The following is a 3,903-nucleotide window of genomic DNA, read 5'->3' on the forward strand; positions in this document are numbered from 1 at the left end:
GGCTATGTTTTGTAGCTCCTTGCCTTCTGGCCTATTTTCCTCCACAGAGCTGGGACCTGACAAGGATGACTGTGTCTTAATCTGGTGTCATATTTATTTTGAAATCCTGTTTCTCCATGTGTAAAATAAAGACAAGCTACTTCATAGAATTGATGATAACATCATGGGGAAAATTTTGTTTAATGAAAGCATTTCCTTAGCATTGTCTAAGGGACTGCCCAAAGATATTACTTGTACAGTATTTCTGGTCAGGAGCAAGAAAAGAAAATCCCGGCAATTTCTCTTCTACCCTTAAGAAAGTTGGATTTTTTCTATTTTCCAATCAAGTTATAATTACTCGTGAACTATGAGAGCCAAGAAGCAAACATTTCCATATCATATGAATTTATTTTCTGTTATATATTTCTGGTGTTTCTTTCTTTAGAGTGCTCTTCTACAAGGTTGTCTCTGGGAGCAAGTCACGCTCCTGCTCTCAGTTGCCTGTCATCCCTGCAACTGTTTCTTTGCATTGGCCGGCACGTTCTCCATCTCCTTCATTTGCCTTCACAAATGCTCCATTTTTTAACTGTACATAGCACTCTTGGTTTTATTTTTCTCTACTAACTTTTGCTGTTCCCTTAATTTCTTCTTTTCAAGATTTTTCTTTCTTTTTGATCTAATAACTAAAATGTAGAAATAATGTTATCAATATACTAATAAATGAGCAATAGAAATCAGACAAAAGGGGTGAAGGAAAAAATATGGAAAAATAAAGGTACCAAAGTGGAATTTTCAGGGGATGATGAATGTTACTTGTCTGAGGAGGATGGTAAAAATTGGATTTTAAAATTATTTTCCCATTTTCTATATTCAGACTTTATAAATGCCCAGTAAAAAAAAAAAAAGTGTTGAAAAGTTATAATCCAAAGGTAATGAGAAGATGTTGAATAAATATTTTCTACAGATACAAGGGCTGCCTTCCCCAGTAAGCATCAATGATCTATTCTACTTTTGGCTTTTCAGCTTCTTTCAGGCTGTCTGTGTCCAGAATTGTTAGGAAACCCATGTGGGGGATGGTTAGTATGATTGAATCAGACACTGCATTGCTGCATGTTTTTGCTCTAGAATTTTTAAAACAGGTATACACAAATCTCAGAACTTCTACAAAATCAGGTTTACATGAGCATCTGTGTTGCCCTCTCCTCACGAGGGTATGCAGCATATGTCTATGGTGGGTGTCTCTATACAGGGGTATTTCACCTGGGGTAGTGACCTCTGTTTTGTGGGATCCTATTTTCACTTCAGATTGAAGCAGATGGTACGGGTGGAATATCTGCTTGCCTACGTTCTAAGTGCAGGAATAATAAGTATGTTTAAGGGAAATGTTTTGTCCTGGAAAAAGTCTGTTTCTTGAACTCTATTCTAGATCCTTGGAATTTCCCTGTAAAAGGAACCAAACAACCACACAGCTGTTTACCCCTCTGTATAATTTTCTGTATGTGTGGCCCTAAATATTAGTTTTCTTACCTCAAACTTCATTAACTACCACTTATCTTTGCCTTTGAAAACCAAACCATCTCTGCCAGCTTAGCTTTCTTGTGACTTTGGATCTGACAAGTCAAACTGGCCAACTCTCTACCTGAATGAATGAACTTTTCCAGTTCCATCTCATTCTCTGGAAGCAGGTGAGTGGCCTCATCCTGGCCCTCTTCCTCGGAGGCCCTCTCTACATCTTTGGGTAATGGTATCGTGATGTTTTTATAAAGTGACTCAAGTTGTTGTCGTTCCTCAGCCTGTACCAGTCTACTGGAGAATAATATAGATAATTTAGAAGCACAATTTTCACAGCGAATCATGTCTTTTTTTTTTTTTTTAAAGATGACCGGTAAGGGGATCTTAACCCTTGACTTGGTGTTGTCAGCACCACACTCTCCCAGTGAGCGAACCAGCCATCCCTATACAGGATCCGAACCTGTGGCCTTGGCGTTATCAGCACCACACTCTCCCAAGTGAGCCATGGGCTGGCCCTAGCAAATTATGTCTTAATCATGTGACTTTTTGACTGGAAAGGAGCAAGGAGTCGCTTGTACATGGTGGCAGGTGAGAGAGGGAGGCAGTAATAGACTTTTAAACCAGACTAATCATAGCCAGATCTCAAATTTCTGTGCTGACAGGATTATTTCTGGAGTATGGAGTAACTCTGATAATCCCAAAGCATGGATCAAAGCCAGGAATAGGAGTAAATGAGGTACTCACATTGGGTCCAAAACTTAAGGGGGTTGACAAAAAACTCCAAAATCAACTGTCGATTTATAAGAATTATCATCATCATCATTATCAGAATCATCATCCTTTGCCACTAAATAATAACCTAGTTAATCTTTATATCTTATTTAGGATAGTAGATGTTATTTAGTATATACTTACTATATCAGATAGGAGATTGTGATCCCACATATCAGGGCAATGCTGAGAGCTATACATGCAATTAAAATGACTTGAGAAAGAGCAGGTCTATGTGGAATTATTTCTGAAAATGAAAAAAAAAATAGAAGTTCTCAAAAATTCTCATTTTAACTGTGTGTCTCAGTCAATATATTTGTTAATCATATCATTACTACAAAAGGGAATAGAAGACAAAATCAGAAATACCTTAAACATAGCATTCTTAATTTTTAAAAATGTTGAGGCTAGATTACACAGGCTGTGAACAAATATAATTTGAATTCCCAACAAGCCCTGACTCCCTTTTTTTTTTTTTTGTCTACCTCCTGTCCTTGGTCAAAGCCCCCTGTATCTCTGTAGAGATACTGGATTCCTGACTCAGTATAGCAACAATATGTCATCTATATAGCTGAAAGGCCTTGGTTTCATTATTCAAGTGTTGCCTTGATGGTCTCAAGTTGTGTGGTGCTCTAATAAAAGGACATTACAGGGCAATTTAGGATAGAATTTCATGAACCTGAATTCCAGGTGTCAGATCTTAGGGCTATCGAATGCGCTATAAAACCGTGGTTGTTCTTTGTGGGCTCGGATGTTTCCTCCTTGATCGTATTATCTGAAATTTAAAAAAATAAATAACCAGAGAGTTGTGATATAAATTGAACCATAGATCAATTGGCAAAGTAAAATCTCATAAAATCTGACAAACTGAGGTGCTTACTCCTTGTCCTCTACTTGGCCCTCCCTCACTTTTTCCCATCACAGGAATAAGATGAAGAGTTCAGCTGACTGAGCTGAAAAATGCCCCAAAGTTTACACCTCAGTGTGTACGTGGCATCACAAAAACAACGTAGACTATGAAAATGTGAGGAGTGTAAAATGATCAATTGTAGATTCTAAGTGTGGGGTATATGGGTGTTCACGCTACAGTTCTGTCAACTTTCCTGTATGTTTTCAAATTTTCATAATGAAATATTGTGGGGGAGGAAAGAACATGGGTTACAGATGATGTATGTACAATGAGAACGGGACATCAGCCTGTGGCTTAGGCATCAAGGGGGTCATTAGAGACCTAGGCAAAGGCAGTGTGAGCAGTGTGGTGGAGATACGAGCTTGACTAAAACAGGTTCAAGAGAGAACAAGAGAAAATAAATTGAAGACAGAGAGTTTTGATTTTTTTTTTTTTTTTTTTTTTTTTTGAGGATTTTGCTATGAGAGGGGGAAGAGAAATGGGTGCAGCTCTTGGAGGAGGCTGAGGGATCAAGAGATGGATTTTGGCTTTTAAGATGGGGAAATGGATGGCATCTTGGTATGAGAATAGGAATGAGACAGTAAATCATCATAATATAGTGCATATAGTGTCAGTTCATTTAGGCTGCTATAACAAAATACCGTAGGCTGGGTGGCTTATAAACCAGAAATTTCTTTTTTTTTTTTTTTTTTAAAAGATGACCGGTAAGGGGATCTCAACCCTTGACTTGG

The 3,903-nt window shown here is 37.9% G+C and overlaps 1 protein-coding gene and 1 long non-coding RNA gene across 2 annotated transcripts in view; both read right to left on the bottom strand.

Annotated features, from left to right (window-relative positions):
• Positions 1 to 367: 367 nt before the first annotated feature.
• Positions 368 to 3,903, bottom strand: part of LOC103609044 (chromosome unknown open reading frame, human C19orf18) — a 7,072-nt gene continuing 3,536 nt past the window's right edge. Inside the window, exons 2-4 of the mRNA XM_008593415.1 lie at positions 2,407 to 2,509; positions 1,619 to 1,785; positions 368 to 662 (exon numbers count right to left, since the gene is read on the bottom strand). Of these exons, the coding sequence (XP_008591637.1) occupies positions 562 to 662; positions 1,619 to 1,785; positions 2,407 to 2,509 (371 nt within the window). The 3' untranslated portion in view covers positions 368 to 561. The remainder of the gene's footprint in view (positions 663 to 1,618; positions 1,786 to 2,406; positions 2,510 to 3,903) is intronic.
• The window catches only part of LOC103609041, a 4,250-nt gene continuing 3,304 nt past the window's right edge, over positions 2,958 to 3,903 (bottom strand). Inside the window, exon 3 of the long non-coding RNA XR_552099.1 lies at positions 2,958 to 3,037. This is a non-coding gene — a long non-coding RNA (uncharacterized LOC103609041). The remainder of the gene's footprint in view (positions 3,038 to 3,903) is intronic.

Source organism: Galeopterus variegatus, unplaced genomic scaffold (assembly GCF_000696425.1).
Source record: "Galeopterus variegatus unplaced genomic scaffold, G_variegatus-3.0.2 Scaffold9112, whole genome shotgun sequence".
NCBI classification, from domain to species: Eukaryota; Metazoa; Chordata; class Mammalia; order Dermoptera; family Cynocephalidae; genus Galeopterus; species Galeopterus variegatus.